This window comes from Stegostoma tigrinum, chromosome 1 (genome assembly GCF_030684315.1).
Source record: "Stegostoma tigrinum isolate sSteTig4 chromosome 1, sSteTig4.hap1, whole genome shotgun sequence".
NCBI lineage: Eukaryota > Metazoa > Chordata > Chondrichthyes > Orectolobiformes > Stegostomatidae > Stegostoma > Stegostoma tigrinum.
In genome coordinates, this window is record NC_081354.1 from 146505296 (window position 1) to 146527998 (window position 22703).

The 22703-nt window shown below is 47.7% G+C and overlaps 1 protein-coding gene across 1 annotated transcript in view; it reads left to right on the forward strand.

The window, feature by feature from the left end:
- dnai1.2 (dynein, axonemal, intermediate chain 1, paralog 2) overlaps positions 1-22703 on the forward strand; it is a 244312-nt gene that overhangs the window by 37390 nt on the left and 184219 nt on the right. Inside the window, exons 5-6 of the mRNA XM_059651517.1 lie at positions 1724-1850; positions 19784-19872. Coding sequence (XP_059507500.1) covers positions 1724-1850; positions 19784-19872 — 216 coding nt within the window. The remainder of the gene's footprint in view (positions 1-1723; positions 1851-19783; positions 19873-22703) is intronic.

Sequence of the window (22703 nt, forward strand, 5' to 3'; positions counted from 1 at the left end):
TTTGCCTTCCCAAAAAGTCTTGATATGTGTATCCATATCCAGTGTTGTTATGTTGTCAGTGATTTTGACCATGAAACCATTGTCATAAGAACGCATCTGTCTATTAGGGAAGGGAGAAAAAAAAACACTATCTGACCTACCTGTAATGTCAACAATGTAGTTGATTCTTAACTGCCCATTTAAATGGCCCTAGGAAGCCATTCAGTTGTATCAACTAGAAAACCTCAGAAAGGAAAGAAACCACTTGACACATGCACTGGAAACAATAATGCCCCCTTGACCCTATGATATCCTCCTTGACAATATTTACAGGCTAATGCTAAAATTGGGAGAGCTGTCCCACTGATTAGTCAAACAAGAAGCTGACATACTCATGAAATCATAGTTTTCATATAATGACCCAGACAACTTCATCACCATCCTGGATATGTTCTGCCCCACCGACAGAGAGACTCAACAGAGGTGGTAGCAAAGTGGTACAGAGTCAGGAGGGAGTTGCCTTAGAAGTCCTCAAAATTGACAGTGAACTGCATAATATCTCATGTTCAAACATAGGCCAGGAAACCTCCTGCTAATTCCTATGTGCTCTCTCCCACCCCCAACCCACACATTTGACTGATGAATCAGTACACCTCCATGTTAAAATTCATTAGGGGCAGCATGGTGGCACAGTGGTCAGCACATCTGCCTCACAGTGCCATGGGCCTAGATTCAATTCTCACCTCAGGTGATTGCCTGTGTGGAGTTTACACACTTTCCTTGTGTCTGCATGGGTTTCCACCGCGTACTCTGGTTTTGTCCCACCATCCGAAGGTTAGATGGATTGGCCATTCTAAACTGCCCTGTCGTATCCAGGGATGTGCAGACTAGGTGGATTAGCCATTGTAAATGTGGCCTTACGAGGACTGGTGGTGGGACCATCTTTGGAGGGGCGGTGCAAACATGATCGGCCAAAAGGCTGCTCTCTGCACAGCGGAGAATCTATGATTCTATTATTATTTGGAGGAAGCAGTGAGGGTGGCAGGGGCACAATACATAGTCTATGTGGGAGACTTCGATACATACCACCAAGAATAGCTTGACAGCAACACCACTGACCAACTGTGTGAGTCCGAAAGAACAACACCATTTACAAGATCCCTTGCCTGCCACTCACTACTCATACATTGCTGTCCCTTTACTGTTGTTAGCTCAAGAACCTGAAACTCCCATTCTAATGGCAACATCTAACTTCAACAAATGGATTGCAGCAGTTCATGAAAGCAGCTCACCACCACCTTCTCAAGGGAAACTAAGGATGGACATTAAATGCCAGCCTAGCAAGCAATGTTCGCACCCCATGAATGAATACTAAAAAAATTCAATAGGGAGTAGTTTGAAAGCCGTGTTTTCTGACAAAGCCAGAAAAACAGTACAAAGCATACCAAGGACATAATCCTTCAGAAAGAATTGAACTTGTATGTTTCGGTCATTTCTTTAATCTATTATTAATATTAAAGCTAATGATGTATAAAGTAATTTTCGAGAAGCATAAGTCAAAGTTTCACTAGTTAGACACTTTTCTCTTCTATATATTTATTTTTGATGAAACTTCACTATTTATAGTGAAATCATACATGCGTTTGTGGTTTGCTATTGTTTTTCATAAAAATATTATTCCACATCATAATTATTTTTACCAGTTACATTAATTGTTAACTCACTATTTTCTTTTGGAACAAAGGAAAGGGCTTACAAGCAAGTCCCAGTAATCAGCCAGATGGCCATTCATTTTGCACGTGATGGAAATCTCCTACACAAAGATTCAGATGAAGCAAAACGTCAACAATCTAGAGGGAAATTTTCTGAAGGTACTTGTATTTTGTTTTAAAGAACATAATGTATATTTCTAGCTTGGAAGACTGTTCAATGGAGTGACCTGCCCCTACACCTTCCCCCTCACCTCCATCCCAGGCCTGAAGAAAACCTTCCACATTAAACAGATGTTCACCTGCACATCTGCTAATGTGGTATATTATATCCGCTGTTCCTGATGTGGCCTCCTCTACATCGGGGAAACCAAGCGAAGGCTTGGAGACCACTTTGTGGAGAACCTATGTTTGATTCATGACAAACGACAACACCTCCAAGTCACGAACCACTTCAACTCCCCCTCCCAACTCATTGGATGACATGTCCATCCTAGGCCTCCTCCAATGCCACAATGATTTCACCCACAGACTGAAGGAACAGCACCTCATTTCCACCTGGGAACCCTGCAGCCCAATGGCCTCAATGTGGACTTTACAAGCTACAAACTCTCCCCCCGCCCAACCTCATTCCAAGACCAGCCCATCACGTCCGCGCCTCCTGTCCATCTTTTCTCTCACCTATCCGCTCCTCACACCTCACTGACCAACTCCCACCCCCACTTCCTACCTACTAGCCTCATTCCTCCTCCTCAACCTGTCTGTTTTCCCTCACACCTACCCAACCCTCCCTCCTCACTGACCAACCCCCATCCCAACTCCCTACCTACTGCCACTTGTAATGACTTCATCCCCACCCCTTGACCTGTCCATCTTCTCTCCATCTATCTGCTCCTCTACCCACCTTCTATCCTCGCCTCCCCCTGTCTCGATTTATTTCAGAACCTCCTTCCCCTCCCCCATTTCTGAAGAAGGGCCCAGACCCAAAACGTCAGCTTTCCTGCTCCTCTGATGCTGCTTGGCCTGCTGTGTTCATCCAACTGTCCACCTTGTTTTCTCAGACTCCTGTATCAGCGGTTCCTACTACCACTGTTCAATGGTGTGGGTTGGCTTGGGTAACTTTTTGCTTAAATTGGTGTGCATACCATAATGATGAGAGTGAAGCATCTTCCTGCTTATGCTAAGGATTCCAAGTTAGTGATTTTTAAAAGTTTCAACTCATTTATTGCAATCAGAAATAAAAACAAAGTTGCTGGCAAAGCTCAGGAGGTCTGGCAACATCTGCAGAGGGGAAAACAGAGGTAACATTTCGGGTCCGGTGACCCTTCCTCAGTCACTGGACCCGAAATGTTAACTCTGTTTTCTCCTGCGCAGATGCTGCCAGACCTGCTGAGCTTTTCCACTGACCCCTTCACCCGCTTCCAACACAAGTCCTCCTTGTGGACACCACCCCAGGCCTCCTACCCTCCCAAATCCTCTTCATCTCCAACTGCCGTCGAGACATTAACCGCCTCAACCTCTCCACCCCTCTCACCCACTCCAACCTCTCCCCTGCAGAACGGGCAGCCCTCCGCTCCAACCCCAACCTCACCATCAAACCCGCAGACAAGGGAGGCGCAGTGGTAGTATGGCGCACTGACCTCTACATCGCCGAGGCCAAACGGCAACTCTCTGACACCTCCTCCCACCGCCCCCTTGATCATGACCCCACCCCCGAGCACCAAACCATCATCTCCAACACCATTCATGACCTCATCACCTCAGGGACTCCCACCCACAGCCTGCAACATTATTATTCCCCAACCCCGCACAGCCCGTTTCTGTCTCCTTCCCAAAATCCACAAACCTGCCTGCCCTGGTCGACCCATTGTCTCAGCCTGTTCCTGCCCCACCGAACTCATCTCCACCTATCTGGACTCCATTTTCTCCCGTTTGGTCCAGGAAATCCCTACCTACGTCCGTGACACCACCTACGCCCTCCACCTCCTCCAGAACTTCCAATTCCCTGGCCCCCAACACCTCATTTTCACCATGGACTTGCAGTCCCTATACACCTGTATTCCGCATGCAGATGGCCTCAAGGCCCTCAGCTTCTTCCTGTCCCGCAAGCCCAACCAGTCCCCCTCCACCGACACTCTCATCCGCCCAGCCGAACTCGTCCTCACCCTCAACAACTTCTCTTTCGATTCCTCCCACTTCCTACAGACAAAGAGGGTGGCCATGGGAACCTACACAGGCCCCAAACCCCACCTCCTCCTCCGTTACATTGATGACTGTATCGGCGCCACCTCTTGCTCCCCAGAGGAGCTCGAACAGTTCATCCACTTCACCAGCACCTTCCACCCCACCCTCAAGTTCACCTGGGCGATCTCCAACACATCCCTTACCTTCCTGGACCTCTCAGTCTCCATCTCAGGCAACCAGCTTGTAACTGATGTCCATTTCAAGCCCACCGACTCCCTCAGCTACCTAGAATACACCTCTTCCCACCCACCTTCCTGCAAAAATTCCATCCCCTATTCCCAATTCTTCCGCCTCCTCCGCATCTGCTCCCAGGATGAGGCATTCCACTCCCACACATCCCAGATGTCCAAGTTCTTCAAGGACCGCAACTTTCCCCCACAGTGGTCGAGAACGCCCTTGACCGCGCCTCCCGCATTTCCCACGACACATCCCTCACACCCCGCCCCTTCCACGACCGCCCAAAGAGAATCCCCCTTGTCCTCACACACCACCACACCAATCTCCGGTTACAACGCATCATCCTCCGACACTCCCGCCATCTATAATCCGACCCCACCACTCAAGACATTTTTCCATCCCCACCCTGTCTGCTTTCTGGAGAGACCACTCTCTCCGTGACTCCCTTGTTCGCTCCACACTGCCCTCCAACCCCACCACACCCGGCACCTTCCCCTGCAACCGCAGGAAGTGCTACACTTGCCCCCACACCTCCTCCCACACCCCCATCTCAGGCCCCAAGATGACTTTCCATATTAAGCAGAGGTTCACCTGCACATCTGCTAGTTTGGTACACTGTATCCATTGTACCCAGTGTGGTGTCCTCTACATTGGGGAAACCAAGCGGAGGCTTGGGGACCGCTTTGCAGAAAACCTCCGCTCGGTTTGCAATAAACAACTGCACCTCCCAGTCGCGAACCATTTCCACTCCCCCTCCCATTCTTTAGATGACATGTCCATCATGGGCAGGAACAGCAACTCATATTCCGCTTGGGTACCCTGCAGCCCAATGGTACCAATGTGGACTTCACCAGCTTCAAAATCTCCCCTTCGCCCACTGCATCCCAAAACCAGCCCAGTTCGTCCCCTCCCCCCACTGCATCCCAAGACCAGCCCAGCCTGTCTCTGCCTCTCTAACCTGTTCTTCCTCTCACCCATCCCTTTTTCACACCCCAAGCCGCACCTCCATTTCCTACCTACTAACCTCATCCCACCTCCTTGACCTGTCCGTCTTCCCTGGACTGACCTATCCCCTCCCTACCTCCCCACCTTTCCTCTCCTCTCCACCTATCTCCTTTTCTCTCCGTCTTCGGTCCACCTCCCCATCTCTCCCTATTTATTCCAGAACCCTCACCCCATCCCCCTCTCTGATGAAGGGTCTAGGCCCGAAACGTCAACTTTTGTGCTCCTGAGATGCTTCTTGGCCTGCTGTGTTCATCCAGCTTCACACTTTATTATCTTGGCTTTTCCAGCAACTTTGTTTTTGTTCCTGATTTACAGCTTCCACAGTTCTTTTGGTTTTCATTTATTGCAATATCTGGTCGGCATGGATGAGCTGGACTGAAAGCACTGTTTCCATGTTGTATGATACTATGACTTCTATATGTCTACATCGCAAAATCGATAACTATTCTGCATTAGCCAATTGCATCTTTCACTATTATTAATGGCTTCTGATCACATTTCTGATGTTTTCTTTCTCAGCATGATGGGAATAGGGTATATATGAAAACAAGTTTTCATCATTTGCAATATCCAGTTAATTTATCTTACATATAATTTACTAAAGTACAAAATAATTCAGAAGATGACAATAGGGATAACACTGTTTCTTAAATAAATGAAGTCAGATGACTGACCAAAATGACAGTTTTATTCAGAAGAAAATTGTTAGTGCCAAGAACTAACCTGCTCCATTAAAATTATCTGCAAATTTTGAATTTTGCACACTATATTGACAGGCCAGTATTCTTTGTGCAGAATGAACAGATGAGAATGTGATTACAGACCAAAATCAGTGTTACTGCTTGTCAAACAGAGAGCTAGTCTGTTGGATAATTAAAGCTTGAATTTTGGAGACACTGTCTTCAACCTGTGCAGCCTCCAAGTGCAACTTTTGGGATTGTTGAAGCATCATATTTACCTTTAAAAGATAACAGCATACTTAGATATGTGGCTGCCACCTAGTGATGTGTTTGTGGATTCGGTTGAAGTATCTGCAAAAGATGTCGTCAAATTTGAATTTTATAGGAGGATGTTTATTACATAAGGAGACACATGATGTAGGAGATCTGCATGGATTTTGCACAGGGGTGACATTACTTGAAAGCTTTAGTACTTTTCTGTATTCTAGCACTAATGCTCCATCTTTTAAAATGAATTAATTTCAACAAGGCAAAACAGCACAAGAATGGATGCACTGGAATCAGAGTCAGAACAGTTTTCAGTGGAATGGATGATTTGATTGTCTTCATTGTTTATTAAATCAGTGGCATTCATTAAATGGGAAAGCTGAGCACTGTTTTTTGAAATCACCTTTTCAATACCAGGCCCTGACATGACCACTTCACAAGAGGCAATTGAAGTTCCTGGCAAGTTACTCAGTGCGATTTGCAATTTCTGGTGTAGACCAGTCAGTCCTCTGAGTCCTGAAGTCAGCATCTGTGTTGTCTGTAACAAAAATAGAAACCGCTGGAGAAACTCAGCAGATTTGGCTGCAGTTGTGGAGAGAAAGCAGAGTCAACATTTCAGGTCCAGCAATGTTTCCTCAGAACTAGTTAATTCTGTTTCTGTCTGCTGCCATACCTGCTTCTCCAGCAGTGTCTGATTTTGTTTCAGATTTCCAGCATACACAGTTTTTGGTTTTGTTCTGTGTTGTCTGTATCGGAAGCAGAAATTGCATGGCCCAAAGCAGAAATATTTGTATCATCTATAACTACGGGCGAAGTGCTGGATGACTGGAAGTGGCTAATGTTGTGCCTTTGTTTAGGAAGGGGTGTAAGGAGAAGTCTGGGAACTGTAGACCTGTGAGTCTGCCTTCTGTGATAGATAGGCGGTTGGAAGTGATTCTGAAAGATAGGATTTATGTGCATTTGGAGGGCCAAAGAATGATTCCGGGTAGTCAGCATGATTTTGCGTGAAGAAAATCATGTTTGACAGACTTGATTGAGCTTTTTGAGGAAGTAACCAAGTAGATTGAAGAGGGCAGAGTGGTAAATATTGTTTATTTAGGTCAGAAATCACACAACACCAAGCTATAGTCCGAGATAACAAGGTATAGAGTTGGATGAACACAGCAGGCCAAGCAGCATCAGAGGAGCAGGAAGGCTGACGTTTTGGGCCTAGACCTTTCCTCTGATGCTGCTTGGCCTGCTGTGTTCATCCAGCTCTATACCTTGTTATCTCAGAATCTTGAGCATTTGCAGTTCCTACTATCACCAAGTTATAGCCCAACAGGTTTTTTTGAAAACGCAAGCTTTTAGAGTCTAAGCCCTTCTTCAGTGAGAGAGGTCGTATCAGACACGGAATTTATAAGTAAAAGATCAAAGGGTCGCACCATTTATGAGGATATACAACAAACCTAAGATGTTGTTAAATCTTTAATCAGTTCAAAGGTTTTAATTGATGAGTATGTATATGTAAATCCCCAGATTCGTTTGAAGTCACTGTCCTATGAAAACTGAATATTTTATCATTGTAAAGAAGAGGTGACATTTTAGGTCAGACAATGCCTGTATGCATGTTAGGTGTGAGGTCTTGTTTTGAATCTGCCTGTATTTTGGTTTGGAATCATACTGGTTTTATTTCTAAAGAAGGAATTTATAAAATGCCCCATTGACTGACTGCCTATCAGCGATCAAGGACATTTGGCTTCTTATCTTCAGATAAATGTCCTCCAAGGCAGACTTTGGGATACACAACAACACAGAGCTGCCGAGCAGAGCCCGATAGCCAAATTCGGTACCCATGAGGATGGTTTCACCTAGGGTCTTGGGTTCAAGTCACACTACTGTCTCACACACACACACACACACACACACACACACACACACACACACACACACACACACACACACACACACACACACACACACACACACACACACACACACACACACTCCATTGGGTGAATTTGTATTTGTGGATACATAGTATTTTGCTCAAAAAGCACACAGTTTATAAACAGTCAGTCAATGTGGTGATTTATGAATTCCTACTATACAAATAAAACCAGCCTGACTCCAAACCAAAACAGAAACAGATTCTAAACAAGGCCTCACACCTAACAACGTAGTGTTTGACCTAAAATGCCACCTCTTCTTTACACTGATAAAACCTTTAGTTCTGCCAGGACAATGACTTCAAAGGAAATTGGGGATTTACATATACATATTAAACAATTAAAACCTTTTATCTGATTAAAGATTTAACAGCATCTTATATTTGTTTAGTGCATCCTTATAAACTGTGCGACCCTTTGATCTTTTACTTATAAAGTCTGTATCTGATACTATCTTTCTCATTAACACCTGAAGAAGGAGTAAAATTTTCAAATAAACCTGTTGGACTCCCACCCCGCTCCTCCCACCGCCGACGGAACCCCGCCCACGGCCGACGCCGATGGAACCCCGCCCACGGCCGACAACCTCATCGCTCCGCCCACAACCTCCACAGCCAGCAACCCCAGAGGAGACAGCCACACTGAACCCTGCTGAATCTTCACCATCCCCCAGACCTCCCACTGACTGAGGACGAATGGTCAGTCCTAAGCAAGGGGCTCACCTTTGTCCCCCTACAACCACACATCAACGAATACCAGTCACGTTTGGACATCGAGCAGTTTTTCCGCCGCCTTCGCCTCCACGCTTACTTCTTCAACCGGGAACCTAACCCTCCCTCCACTGACCCTTTCGTCCACTTCCAACACAAGTCCTCCTCCTGGACACCACCCCCAGGCCTCCTACCCTCCCTCGACCTCTTCATCTCCAACTGCCGTCGAGACATAAACCGCCTCAACCTCTCCACCCCTCTCACCCACTCCGACCTCTCCCCTGCAGAACGGGCAGCCCTCCGGTCTCTCCGCTCCAACCCCAACCTCACCATCAAACCCGCAGACAAGGGTGGCGCAGTGATAGTATGGCGCACAGATCTCTACATCGCTGAGGCCAAATGCCAACTCTCTGAAACCTCCTCCTACCGCCCCCTTGATCATGACCCCACCCCCCGAGCACCAAACCATCATCTCCAACACCATTCATGACCTCATCACCTCAGGGACTCCCACCCACAGTCTCCAACATTATTACTCCCAAACCCCACACGGCCCGTTTCTGTCTCCTTCTCAAAATCCACAAACCTGCCTGCCCTGGTCGATCCATTGTCTCAGCCTGCTCCTGCTCCACCTATCTGGACTCCATTTTCTCCCGTTTGGTCCAGGAACTCCCTACCTACGTCTGTGACACCACCCACGCCCACCACCTCCTCCAGAACTTCCAATTCCCCGGCCCCCAACACCTCATTTTCACCATGGACTTGCAGTCCCTATACACCTGTATTCCGCATGCAGATGGCCTCAAGGCCCTGCACATCTTCCTGTCCCGCAGGCCGAACCAGTCCCCCTCCACCAACACCCTCATCCGCCTAGCCGAACTCGTCCTCACCCTCAACAACTTCTCTTTTGATTCCTCCCACTTCCTACAGACAAAGGGGGGTGGCCATGGGCACCCGCATGGGCCCCAGCTTTGCCTGCCTCTTTGTAGGTTACATGGAACAGTCTCTCTTCCGCACCTACACAGGCCCCAAACCCCACCTCTTCCTCCGTTATATTGATGACTGTATCGGCGCCGCCTCTTGCTCCCCAGAGGAGCTCGAACAGTTCATCCACTTCACCAACACCTTCCACCCCAACCTCAAGTTCACCTGGGCCATCTCCAACACATCCCTCACCTTCCTGGACCCGTCAGTTTCCATCTCAGGCAACCAGCTTGTAACTGATGTCCATTTCAAGCCCACCGACTCCCACAGCTACGTAGAATACACCTCCTCCCACCCACCCTCCTGCAAAAATTCCATCCCCTATTCCCAATTCCTCCGCCTCCGCCGCATCTGCTCCCAGGATGAGGCATTCCGCTCCCACACATCCCAGATGTCCAAGTTCTTCAAGGACCGCTACATTCCCCCCACAGTGGTTGAGGACGCCCTTGACCGCGTCTCCCGCATTTCCCGCAACACATCCCTCGCACCCCGTCCCTGCCACAACCACCCAAAAAGGATCCCCCTCGTCCTCACACACCACCCCACCAACCTCCGGATACAACGCATCATCCTCCGACACTTCCACCATCTACAAGCCGACCCCACCACCTAAGACATTTTTCCATCGCCACCCTTGTCTGCTTTCCGGAGAGACCACTCTCTCCGTGACGCCCTTGTTCGCTCCACACTACCCTCCAACCCCACCACACCCAGCACCTTCCCCTAAAACCGCAGGAAGTGCTACACTTGCCCCCAAACCTCCTCCCTCACCCCCATCCCAGGCCCCAAGATGACTTTGCATATTAAGCAGAGGTTCACCTGCACATCTGCCAATGTGGTATACTGTATCCATTGTACCCGGTGTGGCTACCTCTACATTGGGGAAACCAAGCGGAGGCTTGGGGACCGCTTTGCAGAACACCCCCGCTCAGTTCGCAATAAACAACTGCACCTCCCAGTCGCGAACTATTTCAACTCCCCCTCCTATTCTTTAGATGATATGTCCATCATGGGCCTCCTGCAGTGCCACAATGATGCCACCCGAAGGTTGCAGGAACAGCAACTCATATTCCGCTTGGGAACCCTGCAGCCCAATGGTATCAATGTGGACTTCACTAGCTTCAAAATCTCCCCTTCGCCCGCCGCATCCCAAAACCAGCCCAGTTCGCCCCCTCCCCCCACTGCATCACACAACCAGCCCAGCTCATCCCCTCCCCCCACTGCATCCCAAAACCAGCCCAGCCTGTCTCTGCCTCTCTAACCTGTTCCTCCTCTCACCCATCCCTTCCTCACACCCCAAGCCGCACCTCCATTTCCGACCTACTAACCTCATCCCACCTCCTTGACCTGTCCATCTTCCCTGGACTGATCTGTCCCCTCCCTACCTCCCCACCTGTACTCTCCTCTCCACCTATCTTCTTTTCTCTCCATCTTCGGTCCACCTCCCCATCTCTCCCTATTTATTCCAGAACCCTCACCCCATCCTCCTCTCTGATGAAGGGTCTAGGCTCGAAACGTCAGCTTTTGTGCTCCTGAGATGCTGCTTGGCCTGCTGTGTTCATCCAGCTTCACACTTTATTATCTTGGATTCTCCAGCATCTGCAGTTCCCATTATCTCGGACTATAATTTGGTGTTGTGTGATTTCTGACCTCATCCACCACAGTCCAACACTGGTACCTCCACATCATTGTTTAATTAGATGTTAGTGAAGCCTTTGACAAAGACTCTGCATGGTAGACTAATTAATAAGGTTCGATCACATGAGATTCAGGGTGAGCTTGCCACCCTGTTGAGGAGGCAATTGCCCAGTGGTATATTCACGGGACTGTTAATCTAAAGACCCAGATAATGTTCTGGAGACAGAGATTCGCATTCCACCAAGGCAGATTTCACCATGCTGAATTGAATAGAAATCTGGAATTAAAAGTCTAATGATGACCATGAATCTATTGACGATTGTCAGGAAAAATTCTTCCGGTTCACGAATGTCCTTTAGAAGAGGAAGTCTGCCATGCTTATTTGGTCTGGCTTACATGTGACACTGGACCCACAGCAATGTGGTTGACTCTTAACTGCCCTCTTGGGATGGGTAATAAATGCTGACCTAGCCAATGATGTTCTTATCCTGTGAATGAATAAAAAAGTTGGATACAAAATTGTTTTAACAGCAGGAGACAGAGAACAATGGTGGAGGGTTGTTTTTCAGACTGGAGGCCTGTGATCAGCAGTGTTCCACAGGGATCAGTGCTGGGTGCACCTTTATTCGTCATTTGTATAAGTGATTTAGACGGCATGGTGGCTCGGTGGTTAGCACTGCAGTCTCATAGCACCAGGGACGCAGGTTCGATTCCAGCCTCGAGCTACTATCTGTGTGGAGTTTGCACATTCTCCCTGTGTCTGCGTGGGTTTCCTCTGGGTGCTCCGGTTTCCTCCCACAGTCCAACGGTATGCAGGTTAGGTGGATTGGCCATGCTAAATTGCCTGCAGTGTTCAGGGTTGTGTGGGTTATAGGGGGATGGGTCTGGGTGGGATGCTTCAAGGGGTGATGTGGACTTGTTGGGCCGAAGGGCCTGTTTCCATATTGTAGGGAATGTAATCATAAAAGGCATGTTAATAAGATTGCAGATAACAGCAAAATTAGCAGTGTAGTGCACAGTAAGAATGGTTATCTTAGATTACAGAGATTTTGGTCAATGAGATCAATGGGTTGAAGAATGGCAGATAGATTTTAATTTGGATAAATGCGAGGTATTGCATTTTGGTAAAATAAACATGGGTAGATCTTAAACAATTTAAAGTAGGATCTTCGGGGTTGTGTTGTACAACACAGGGACCTAAGAGTTCAGTTACATAATTCTTAAAGTTTGCATCACATATAGATAGAGCAGTTAAGAAGGCATTTAGCATGCTTGCCTTCATTGCTCATATCTTTGAAGACGAGAGTTAGGACACAATGTTGAGGTTGTACATGAAGTTGTGAGGCCTGGAGTACTTTGGACTACTGTGTCCACTTTTCGTCGCCCTATTATAGGAAGGATATTATCAAGCTGGAGAGGATTCAGAAGAGATTTATCAGGATGTAACCATTATAAGTGGAGGTATAAGGAGAGGCTGGATAGGCTGGGAATCTTTTCACTGGAGCATGACGAGTGATAGATATTTATAGAATCTTAAAGAGTATACATAAGGTAAATTTTATGTGTCTTTTCAATCGGGTGGGGGATCTTAAGACTATGGGGGCATATATGTAGACTAAGAGGAGAGAGATTTAAAGAAGACACAACAGACAATTATTTGCACAGAGCATGGTTCACGTGTGGTATGACCTTCCAGAGGAAGTGATGGATGTGGGTAGAATTACAATGTTTTAAAGACATTTAGATATGTACATGAATAAGAAATGTTTGGAAGGATATGGGCCAAGTGTAGACAAGTGGGACTAGTTTAGTTTGGGATTATGGTTGGCATGGACTGGTTGGACCGAAGGGTCTCTTTCTGTGCTTAATGACTCTACAACTCATCAATTTGTGGAGTGTTCAGAGACTATAGGTAGCAAGACAGAGCAGCTAGGGTGTAATATACCAGATGTAATACATCTGTTTAATTACATATCTTCAAACATCACTCCTTCAGTAGTGAAACACAGGAATGACAGGATGTACCATCTACACAAAATACTCTGCAACAAATATTTGGGTGGGTTTAGACTGGGTGACTACTTCGCAGAACACCTCTGTACTATCCACAGAAACGACCCTGATCTTCCAGTTGCCTGCCACTTCAACACACCACCTTGTTCCCTGGCCAACATCTCTGATTGGGTTGCTACTGTGCTTCAGCACAGCTCAGCGCAAGCTGGAGAAACAGCAACTCATTTTCCACTTGGGAACGCTACAGCCTTCTGGACACAATGTCAAATTCAGCAACTTTAGGGCCTGAGGGACCTTCTCCCATGACCTGACCCCAACCCCACAAACCAGACCGTAATATTACAAAGTGAAGTTAACCTCACTGCGAAGCCTCTTCCAGGGATGCCTAACCTGAATAACTTACCCTCCTCCCTCCGGACCAACCTCAGGGAATCTCTCTCCCATTGCAACTCTCTTGTAATCTCTTCAGCCTTGAAACTGCTTGACCATGTCCTGAAGCAAACCAGGTACCACAGCCACATCACCTTCCTCAGCACCTGCCTACGGAACCGGATCGTCCCCAATGGACTACAGTCTACATTTCAGCCTTCCCAATTTTGCCCCAACCGTGACCACCGCTACACCCAGAATATTCAGACCCTTCAGAAGCGTTTCTCCCTGCGAGTCCTGAAACAGAAACTCGCAGCCATGCGCCGGCACCTCCACACACTGCAATCCAGCCTGCCCCAGCTCAGAGCCTCCCTCTCCCAGACCTGCAAAGGACCTCTGCTGTTTTTTATCCTCCGCAGGTATCACAGACTGAACACCCAGTTTCACTCTGCTTTACTGGACACCAAAAATCGTAAGTACAACAAACTCACTGGCCCCTGCCACCAACAAGAGGATTCCTGCGCCTCCCAAATCCCGAGTCTGTCCCTGCCCCTCCCCCACCATGCACCCGCCGCCATTGACCGTGAGGACACGGCCGGAGACTCCACCGATGACGTCACATCCGCCTCCGCTGGCCACACCACTTCCGGGACCGCTGCTGCAGTCACCGCCTCCACTTCCAGTTACAACACCTCACACACCACCCTCACCGCAGCTGCTGCTTCCCACCCTGCTCCTCCCACCGCCGATGGAACCCTGCCCACGGCCGACGCCGACGGAACCCCACCCATGGCCGACGACCTCATCGTTCCGCCCACAACCTCCACGCCAGCAACCCCAGAGGAGACAGCCACACTGAAACCTGCCGCATCTTCATCATCCCCCCAGACCTCCCACTAACTGAGGACGAACGGTCAGTCCTTAGTAAGGGGCTCACCTTTGTCCCCCTACAATCACACATCAACGAATACCAGTCACGGTTGGACACAGAACAGTTTTTCCGCGGCCTTCGCCTCCACGCCTACTTCTTCCACCGGGAGCCTAACCCTCCCTCCACTGACCCCTTCACCCGCTTCCAACACAAGTCCTGCTCCTGGACACCACCCCCAGGCCTCCTACCCTCCCTCGGCCTCTTCATCTCCAACTGCCGTCGAGACATTAACCGCCTCAACCTCTCCACCCCTCTCACCGACTCCAACCTCTCCCCCGCAGAACGGGCGGCCCTCCGCTCCAACCCCAACCTCACCATCAAACCCGCAGACAAGGGTGGCGCAGTGGTAATATGGCGCACTGACCTGTACATCGCCGAGGCCAAAGGCCAACTCTCCGACACCAGCTCCTACTGCCCCCTCGATCATGACATCACGCCCGAGCACCAAACCATCATCTCCAAAACCATTCATGACCTCATCACCTCAGGGGACCTCCCACCCACAGCCTCCAACCTCATTGTTCCCCAACCCCGCACGGCCCGTTTCTATCTCTGTCCCAAAATCCACAAACCTGCCTGCCCTGGTCAATCCATTGTCTCAGCCTGTTCCTGCCCCACCGAACTCATCTCCACCTATCTGGACTCCATTTTCTCCCGTTTGGTCCAGGAACTCCCTACCTACGTCCGTGACACCACCCACGCCCTCCACCTCCTCCAGAACTTCCAATTCCCTGGCCCCGAACACCTCATTTTCATCATGGACTTGCAGTCCCTATACACCTGTATTCCGCATGCAGATGGCCTTAAGGCCCTCCGCTTCTTCCTGTCCCGCAGGCCCGACCAGTCCCCCTCCACCGACACCCTCATCCGCCTAGCCGAACACGTCCTCACCCTCAACAACTTTTCTTTCAATTCCTCCCACTTCCTACAGACAAAGGGGGTGGCCATGGGCACCCGCATGGGCCCCAACCATGCCTGCCTCTTTGTAGGTTACATGGAACAGTCCCTCTTCCGCACCTACACAGGCCCCAAACCCCACCTCTTACTCCGTTACATAGATGACTGTATTGGCGCCGCCTCTTGCTCCCCAAAGGAGCTCGAACAGTTCATCCACTTCACCAACACCTTCCACCCCAACCTTCAGTTCACCTGGGCCATCTCCAGCACATCCCTCACCTTCCTGGACCTCTCAGTCTCCATCTCAGGCAACCAGCTTGTAACTGATGTCCATTTCAAGCCCACCGACTCCCACAGCTACGTAGAATACACCTCCTCCCACCCACCCTCCTGCAAAAATTCCATCCCCTATTCCCAATTCCTCCGCCTCCGCCGCATCTGCTCCTAGGATGAGGCATTCCACTCCCGCACATCCCAGATGTCTAAGTTCTTCAAGGACCGCTACTTTCCCCCGACAGTGGTCGAGAACGCCCTTGACCGCGTCTCCCGCATTTCCTGCAACACATCCCTCACACCCCGCCCCCGCCACAACCGCCCAAAGAGGATCCCCCTCGTCCTCACACACCACCCCACCAACCTCCGGACACAACGCTTCATCCTCCGACACTTCGGCCATCTACAATCCGACCCCACCACACAAGACATTTTTCCATCCCCACCCCTGTCTGCTTTCCGGAGAGACCACTCTCTCTGTGACTCCCTTGTTCGCTCCACACTGCCCTCCAACCCCACCACACCCGGCACCTTCCCCTGTAACCGCAGGAAATGCTACACTTGCCCCCACACCTCCTCCCTCAACCCTATCCCAGGCCCCAAGATGACTTTCCATATTAACATCTGCACATCTGCCAATGTGGTATACTGCACCCACTGTACCCGGTGTGGCCTCCTCTACATTGGGGAAACCAAGCGGAGGCTTGGGCACCGCTTTGCAGAACACCTCCGCTCAGTTCGCAATAAACAACTGCACCTCCCAGTCGCAAACCATTTCCACTCACCCTCCCATTCTTGGGCCTTCTGCAGTGCCACAATGATGCCACCCGAAGGTTGCAGGAACAGCAACTCATATTCCGCTTAGGAACCCTGCAGCCCAATGGTATCAATGTGACTTCACCAGCTTCAAAATCTCCCCTTCCCCCACCGCATCCCAAAACCAGCCCAGTTTGTCCCCCATCCCACTGCACCACACAACCAGCCCAGCTCTTCCCCTCCACCCACTGCATCCCAAAACCAGTCCAACCTGTCTTTGCCTCCCTAACCTGTTCTTCCTCTCACCCATCCCTTCCTCCTATCCCAAGCCGCACCTCCATCTCCTACCTACTAACCTCTTCCCACCTCCTTGACCTGTCCGTCTTCCCTGGACTGTCCTATCCCCTTCCTACCTCCCCACCTATACTCTCCTCTCCACCTATCTTCTTTTCTCTCCATCTTCGGTCCACCTCCCCCCTCTCCCTGTTTATTCCAGAACCCTCACCCCATCCCCCTCTCTGATGAAGGGTCTAGGCCTGAAACGTCAGCTTTTGTGCTCCTGAGATGCTGCTGGGCCTGCTGTGTTTATCCAGCCTCACATTTCATTATCCGTAATATTACAAAGTCTGCTATTATGCACAGCCCATTGTTAGCCATTAATTGACTCCATTAGTGGCGAATCATTCTCCTAGGCTGAGTGATAATGGGAACTGCAGATGCTGGAGAATCCAAGATAATAAAGTGTGAAGCTGGATGAACACAGCAGGCCAAGCAGCATCTCAGGAGCACAAAAACTGATGTTTCGGGCCTAGACTCCTGTCTGATGAAGGGTCTAGGCCCGAAACATCAGCTTTTGTTCCCCTGAGATGCTGCTTGACCTGCTGTGTTCATCCAGCTTCACACTTTATTATCTTGCATTCTCCTGGGCTGATTGTTATCCACTCCTTTGTTTGTCCAACTATACTTCCTTCTCCTTGGGCTCTATCTATGGAACTGAACCTGATAATGTTAAATTTGATTTCTCTCCACGGATACTACCAGTCCTGCTGACCTTTTCCAGCAATTTCTATTTTTGTTTCTGATTTCCAGCATCTGCAGCTCTTTCAGCTTTAATTTTATTGATAATGGACATTTAGCGATCCGAATGTATTTGAGTTTAAGTATGCTGGGTGAATCTTCCTTTTTGGAGAAGACCATTGCCTGACTTTTGCGTAGTGCAAATATTACTGTTCACGTCTTGCTGCTTTGGGACATGACGCCTCAGAATCTGACGATGTGCGAATGGTGTTGAACATTGTGCAGTCATTAGTGAACGTCCCTACTTCTGACCTAATGAAAGAGGGAAGGATGAAGCTGAAAATGGTTTAGCCCAGAACACTACATTGAGGAACTCCTCCAATGATATCCTGGGACTAAGATAATTGAGCTCCAATGACCTCAGCAACCATCTTCTTTTGTGCTCTGTGTAACTCCAACCACTGGAGAGTTTTCTCCTTTATTTCCTTGGCTTTTCCAGGGTATATTTCCATGGCAAATTGGCCTAGCTCAGTTTAGGAAACCTGGTTGACATGGTCAAGTTGGGCTGAAGGGTCCATTTCCATGCTGTATGACTCTACCACCATGATTTACAAGCATGCTACCGAGAATGGAAGGTTTTAGCTATGAGGAGAGGCTGGTTAGGTTGGTAGCTTTTTCCCTGTAATGTAGGAGGCTGAGGGCAAATTTAACCCAATATGAGTCCCATTGGCAGCCGCAGCATTGGCAAGGTGGGCCCAAAGTGGATTCATCGCAGCAGCAGAGCCGAGTTTGGGCTGGTGTGGTACCCGGTGGCATCGGTAGCAGCTGCATGGGTGTGTTACAGTGAGGACTCATAATGGCAAGACGGAGCCAAAGAGGGGCGACTGTTGTTCCAATGGTAACAGCATGGTAGAAGGGACTTGTGGGTGGTAACCAGACCCATGGCGGAGCACTGAAGAAGAAAGACTGTAAATTTGAGCACTTTTTCTTTATTTCTTTATTATTCTGCATTCATATTCTATGTTTTAGTTTATTTTTCTGTGTTTTAAGATGGTGCCGGAGAATTTTGTCTCAAAGCACACGTGACAATAAATAAATACTAGAAAAGATAGTGTGAATGGCCATGCCCTTTTCCACAGCGTTGGGGTGTCCAAAACTAGAGGGTGTAGGGTACATTGAGAGGGGAAAGATTTAAAAGGGTTCGATGGGGCAACTTTTTAACACAGAAGATGAGGCATAAATGGAACGTGCTATGAAGGAAGTGGTAGAGGTGGATACAGTTACGACTTGGGCTCTATCTCTACCTATCATTTACTCCTCATCCCTCACGACTGAAACACAGGAACAGTAGAATGTACCATCTACACAAAATTCACTGCAACAAATATTTGGGTGAGTTTAGACTGGGTGACTGCTTCGCAGAACACCTATGTACTAGCCACAGAAACGACCCTGAACTTCCAGTTGCCTGCCACTTCAACACACCACTTGGTCATTTGGACAGGTACATGGATAGGAAAGGTTTTGGGGGAAAGAGCCAAATGGGACTAATTTAGTTTAGGAAACCTGGCTACATCGGTGAGTTGGGCTGAAGGGCCTGTTTCTGTCCTGTATACTTCAATGACTCTATGATTGTAAGAATCATTTGTTAATGTGATTTCCCCTTCAGAAAACCATGTTTGCCCTGTTTGATTATCTTCATCGATGGCAAGTGCCATTCTATAATTTTTTAGTAACATTCTTCCTCTGACAGGTGTTAAGTTAATTAGCCTGTAGTTCCCTGCTTTCTTCTCCTTTTTTGAATAATGGAATTACATGCATCACATTTGAATGAAATGAAACCTCATCAAATCCGGAGAAGGTTTAAAAAATCAAAGCCAATATATCAACTCACTCTCATTTGCCACTTCTTTGAAGACCTAAGGATGATATCCATCAGGAACTAGGCACTTGTCAGCTGCGGTTCCAGCAATTTGCTCTGTACCACTTCCTTGGTGAATATAATTTTCTTGAGCTCCTTCCCTCCATTTCCTGATTCACAGCTATTTCTGGAATGTTACTTGTATCCTTAACAATGAAGACTAAAAAATGCCTTTCCAAATATATTTTCCATTATTTCATCAGTTCATGGAATGTGGTTGTTGCTATTTTTGGTGTCATTATAGTCCAACCATAATATTACAATCTTTCCCATTCCATTGTACAGAGAGTGATACTGAAGATATTAGTGCTCCTCTTCCAACTGAAAGCGCAGAGAAAATGGATACAGAAGAGGAAGAGCTCCCAGACACAAAGGTACAAGTGTGTAATTTGATCAACCTGTTTGCACACACCCACACAATGGATATGAAGAAAATTTCTTACATTCACTGGCATAAGAGTACATACTCATTTGAGAGAGATTGCGATTTGGGTGCTAGTCAGGGACAAAACAAAAACAAAATTAAAGAGAATTTCCTGAAATTTGCTGGATTCTTGACTTTTAAAAAAAATCTTTCATGGGATGTGGGCATTGCTAATGAGGCTAGTGTTTGCTCATAACCCAGTTGCCTTTGAACTGAATAGCCCACAACACCTCATTATTTCCCTGATGACAAAGATACTGTGGGATTGTGAATACTGAGGAAGATGTAAAGAAGCTTAAGGCTAATTTAGACAGGTTGAGTGAGTGGGCAAAAACTTGGCAGGTGCAGCATAATCTGGATAAGTGTGAAATATAGACGAGAGAATCGCAGAGTATGGTTTGAAGAGTGATAGATTGAGAAATGTTGACGGATAAACGGACCTTAGTGTTATTTTACAGCAGTGACTGGAAGCAGGAATGCTGGAGTACCTGGAGGGCAGATGATATGTTAGAACATAAGAACAAAAGAACTAGGAGCAGGAATAGGCCGTCCGGCCCCTCGAGCCTGCCCCACCATTCAATAAGATCATAGCTGATCTTTTTGAGATTCAGCTCCACTTACCTGCCTGCATGCCATATCCCCTAATTCCTTTACTGTTCAAAAAATTATCTAGCCCTGCCTTAAACGCATTCAGCGAGGTAGCTTCAATTGCTTCACTGGGCAGGGAATTCCACAGACTCACAACCCTTTGGGTGAAGAAGTTCCTCCTGACCTCCGTCCTACATCTGCTTCCCTTTATTTTGAGGCTAAGCCCCAATCCTAGTTTCATCTGCTAGTGGAAACAACCTCTCTGCCTCCACCTTATCTGTTCCCTTCATAATCTTATATGTTTCTATAAGATCACCTCTCATTCTTCTGAATTCCAGTGAGTATAATCCCAGCCTACTCAGTCCTTCCTCATAACCCAATCCTCTCAACTCTCGAATCAACTGAGTGAATCCCCTCCAGTGCTAGTATATCCCTTCTCAAGTAAGGAGACCAGAACTGCACACAGTACTCCAGGTGTGGCCTCACCAGGACCCTATACAGCTGCAGCATAGCCTCCCTGTTTTTAAACTCCATCCCTATAGCAATGGCAGACAAAATGCCATTTGCCTTTTTAATTACCTGCTGCACCTACGATCCTCCTTTTAGTGATTCTTGCACAAGGACAAACAACTCCCTTTGCACAGCAGCATGCTGCAATTTTTTACCATTTAAAACAGAGTCCATTTTCCTGTTATTCCTAACAAAATGGATGACCTCACACTTATCAACATTGTACTCCATCTGCCAGACCTTTGCCCACTCACTTAGACTATCTATATCCTTCTGCATACTTTGTGTCTTCTGCACACTTTGCTCTACCACTCTTAGCGTCATCTGCAAATTTTGACACGCCACACTTAGTCCCCAACTCCAAATCATTTATGTAAATTGTACACAGTTGTGGTCCCAACACTGATCCCTGAGGCACACCACTAGCCACTGACCGCCAACCAGAAAAACACCCATTTACCCCTACTCTTTGCTTTCTATTAGTCAATCGATCCTGTATCCTTGCCTATACATTACCTGTACTTTGAACATAGAACATAGAACATTACAGCACAGCACAGGCCCTTCGGCCCTCGATGTTGCGCCGACCTGTCATACTGATCTGAAGCCCATCTAACCTACACTATTCCATGTACGACCATATACTTATCCAATGATGACTTAAATGTGCCTAAAGTTGGCGAATCTACTACCGTTGCAACTTTATCTTAGGAGCAGCTTTGGTGTAGCACCTTGTCAAATGCCTTCTGGAAATCCAGATGTTAGCTTTTATTGCAAGAAATTTTGAGTACATGAACAAAGAAGTCTTACTGCAGCTGTTCAGGACTTTGGTGAGACCACACCAGGAGTGCTGAATGCATTTATGAACTCATTATCTTTGAAAAGATATAACTGCCACTGGAGTGAAAATTTCACTGGTTCCTGGAATGGCAGGCTTGTTGAATGAGGAACGAATGGTTCAGCCAGTTTAAAAGAATGAAGGAGAATCTCACTGAAACATAAAATTCTGAGAGCTGGTCAGACCAAGTTGAGAGATTATGATTAGTCTGGTTGCGACATACAGAGCAATGGGTCATTGTCTCAGTTTATACAGGAGTTCATTCCAGAATGAGATGAGGAGAAATTTAATCAGTCTGAAAGTGGTGAACCTGTGAATTCTCTTACTGTAGAAGGCTATGGAAGCTGTCACTTAATATATTTAAAAATTAGCTAGACTCCTAGAGGCTCAAGATGTCAAGAGGTTTGATGCGAGAGTGAGAGTAAGGCATCGGAATAGAGCAATAGCCATGAATATGTTGGATGCGAGAGTGGGCTTGATGACCCAAAGAACCTACTCCTATTTCTCCTCCTATTTTCAGTTATGTTTCCCTGTCTAAGTTGTTCCGGATGCCCTTTACACTAAACAGATTTCCAGTCATAATTGCAGGGGATGCTGTCTACTCCCTAACTGTTAAGTTCCAATGACTAGAGACTTTCTGTTCCATTTCTACTTCTCTCCACATCTTGTTATGACTTTTGTTCTCTCATCACATGGGGAACATTCTGGGTTTTCTCCTCGTAACCTACATCCTTATTCTCACAGGTAGCAATTAAATCATACCTGCTGGTCTGGGCCTCTCCCCCCTTGGTTTCACATGTCTTGTCTCTTACTCACAGTCACACATACTTCCCTTCGTACATCTG